At 50.1% G+C, this 3334-nt stretch overlaps 1 protein-coding gene across 1 annotated transcript; it reads right to left on the bottom strand.

Annotated features, from left to right (window-relative positions):
• Positions 1 to 828: 828 nt before the first annotated feature.
• DEU56DRAFT_930543 (uncharacterized protein) lies at positions 829 to 1694 on the bottom strand (the record flags this gene model as incomplete). Its single annotated transcript, XM_041358696.1, has 4 exons — positions 829 to 1042; positions 1094 to 1269; positions 1320 to 1472; positions 1527 to 1694. 4 exons carry the CDS (start codon positions 1692 to 1694, stop codon positions 913 to 915), a joined length of 627 nt encoding a protein of 208 aa, XP_041202079.1. The 3' UTR covers positions 829 to 912.
• Between the last annotated feature and the right edge of the window lie 1640 nt (positions 1695 to 3334).

Genomic DNA, 3334 nt, shown 5'->3' with positions numbered 1-3334 from the left:
TCTGGAAGCTGATTATGGGAGATTGTTTATTAGTGCAGTGTCAATTTCTTAGCATTCCAAACATACACAACATATGATATTCCAAGATAGCGTGTCTAGATTATTTTCGAGTCAGCCCGACTTGCCGACCACACTTACAACGCAAGTTACGTACACTGAGATACAGAACGGTCATAAGTGACCAGCGTTGCCTCTGCCGCAAATTCATTGCATTTTCATGTTCTTCTTATGAGGTGACTCTGCTCACCCAGACGAGTTCAATCTATATAAACCATTCCGGGTGAGATGGATGTTCCGACAATGGCATCAACTTACCTCTTGTCCGAAAGTCAGGACTGCAGAAACCATAAAAATATCGGCCATTCTTAAGAGTGATCTTACTTACCCCAATCGTACATTACCCCAGCGGAGCCGGCAACTGCGAAACGTTAGATCGAGAATCGTCGTCATTGTCCGACTGGCTCTCCACGAACCTATCACATAGCTTCCTACACGCCACGCATCAATAGCCGGCCACATCAGGAAAAAGCCGGCTCACTATGTAGTGCTATATAGTCAGGGTAGTCCGTGTAGCCCGGTTGCCACCTGCCCAGTATGTAGCAAGTGAGGCAACTATGTCGTACTACATGGTGCTACGTAGTGCTACATAGAATCATGTAGCACTACCAGTTACTACTGTAGCTCGTAGGAGAACTACTACAAGCAACAACCACCAGCTCCTAGCAGCTATATAGCACACTGTAGGGACAGTAGTAGCACACAAAATAAATAGCACGGAAACAATTAAATTCAAATGCCCTAACAAAACTAATAGCTTGCTCGATCCTCCTCGTCATTCCCCTCAACTGCTGCTCTCGCTCGATCCTCCTCGTCATTCCCCTCAGCTGCTGCTCTCGCTAGCCCTACTACTCCTCAACTCTCGTTATCATCCACACCACGCTCTTCTTCAAGCTGATGCTCGCGAATCGCATCTTCAAATGCTTTATCATCGATACAGAAGGCGGCCGACGACGCAGTGGGTGCGTCAACACCTGCATGGAAGCTTAAAGCAGAAACATTAGGCTAGGGCTTGTGAAAGTTAAGTGTGACGTACCGAGCCGTGTCAAGGAGATTGTCGCAAATTCGTTCGAGTAGTTTGTAAGGAGCCGTGCGCTCGTGAAAGCGCTGCAACGATCCCAAATGACCTCTGTAGACAGATCCGTAAGCAGCCGATGTGAATTTTATATCCTCCTTCAGGCCTTGCAACCACTCGTCGATACAACATTCAATCTATCAATGATCAGCGCTGTTGACTTTAATGTAAGAATACTACAACTCACGGCTGTAAGCACGAGCGCAACAACCTTGATAGGCATGGGGTTGAAATACTCATGGTAGATGATGCCCTCGTCTTTTCGGTTCACAAACCACATGATGTTGATGCCTTCTTGCAGCAACTCGGTTTTGTAGATCCCCCTCTTCATTGTCCAGTCCTATTACCCAACAGTCAGAACTCAAAAGGTAGTGTAGATCATTGCGCTGCGTACCTTGAAAACAAACGCCGAACCCTCTTTCAGAGATTCCGCCAGATCTCGGTTATGCCTTATCACCTCCCTCGAATCACTTGACCGGAACCCAAAAAACGAATGAGTCAGGGTTCGCATCTTCGTCTTAAGTTCGCCGCGCACATGCGATGTGCGCTTTAAGAGCTTCATAAGGTATAAATCAGACCAAGAATGCACTCAGAGAAAGGGCTTACTATTTTGACCGCTGTCGGCGTTAATTTATAGAATTAGTATCCTAGTGTATGCGTTATCTGTAGGACAGATAGAACTCTCAGATCGCGTACACTGAGTGACAACGCCTATATATTCACCTGTAGGACAGATAGAACTCTAAGTAGGATGTGAGCTAAATGAATGGGACTAAGCGCTAAGGGATATACTGACCTCAGATCGCGTACACTGAGTGACAACGCCTGAGGTCTCTGGTAGATAGCTACTGTGAATATATAGTGAATGCTAATCAGCGGGAAAACGATGACGCGAGCTGCGCATCATATACGTCTGCCAGACGTCGCACGTCTGGCCAGTGGCAACAAGATACTGTCAAAGGTAAACTAAAGTGAAACGAGACATAAGAAAATGGTATCGTACTTGCGTCACGGCTACTCGGGCCGTAACGACTTGCATACTCGTACTCCAACACTCCCCCTCAAGTCGGACGCAACCCGAGTTCGACAGCGAAGTGCTTGACCTTGGGCGAGGGCAACGCCTTGGTAAGCGTATCAGCGACCATGTCGGCAGTAGGGCAGTAGATAAGGCGTAGTTTGTCGTGTTCAACGACCCAGCGAATGAAATGGAAGCGGATATCGATATGCTTCGTGCGAGCGTGATATTGGTGGTCTTTGGTGAGCGCAATGGCGGACTGGTTGTCAGAAAATAGGATGGTGGGATCGGTGAGGGGAGCGTAGAGCTCGCCGATGAAGGAGCGCAGCCATAAGGCTTCCTTGGCAGCGTGCGTGGCAGCCACGTACTCGCTCTCGGTCGTCGAGAGCGAAACGATGTCCTGGCGTTTAGACGACCACGAAACAGCACCACCGTCAATCAGGAATGCGTACCCTGATATTGCCTTCCGTCCCTCCGCCATACTCCCATCTGCATCTGCATAGCCCACCAGCGTCTTTTCCACTCCTCCATACGTCAACCTCAGGTCCTTGGTGCCGATGAGGTAGCGGTAGATACGCTTGACGGCGTCCCAGTGGGCCGTGCCGGGGTTGCTGGAAAAACGGGAGACAGTGGTGACGGCGTACGAGATGTCGGGGGCGTGTACCCAACGAGGCGTACATGAGGGAGCCAATTGCCTCACGGTAAGGTACGTGGCGCATGGCCGCGAATTCGGGTCCAGTTGAAGGGGACTGACCTGAGTGGAGCTTGGTGCTGGGCTCCATGGGGTTGGACACGGGCTTAAGCTCGTCGAGGTTGAAACGGCGGATGATGGAGTCAATGTAGGTACGCTGGGATAATGAGATGATCCGTTCGTCACGTGCTCGAACAACTTCGATTCCCAGAAGCCAATGGAGTTCGCCGAGGTCAGTGATTTCCACGTGCTTACGAATCTGCTCCTTTAACTCCATTATCTCCTTCATTGTCCTCGCTGCAATCGTGCAGTCGTCGACGTGCACCACGACTATCGTGTGCTCGTCGGGCTTCTCCCGTCGCTTGGAGAATACCGCCTGGTCCACCGCGCATTGGACAAATCCCAGCCCGTCCACCAATATCTCCACCAACCTCTGGTACCACCTCCTCCCACTCTGCTTCAAGCCATACAGCGTCTTGCGGAGGCGACAGACTTT

The sequence above is a fragment of the Suillus clintonianus genome, assembly GCF_016758775.1.
Source record: "Suillus clintonianus strain FC179 chromosome Unknown DEU56scaffold_149, whole genome shotgun sequence".
NCBI classification, from domain to species: Eukaryota; Fungi; Basidiomycota; class Agaricomycetes; order Boletales; family Suillaceae; genus Suillus; species Suillus clintonianus.
The sequence above is the reverse complement of the archived record's forward strand: the minus strand, read 5'-3'. Positions and strand labels throughout refer to the sequence as shown.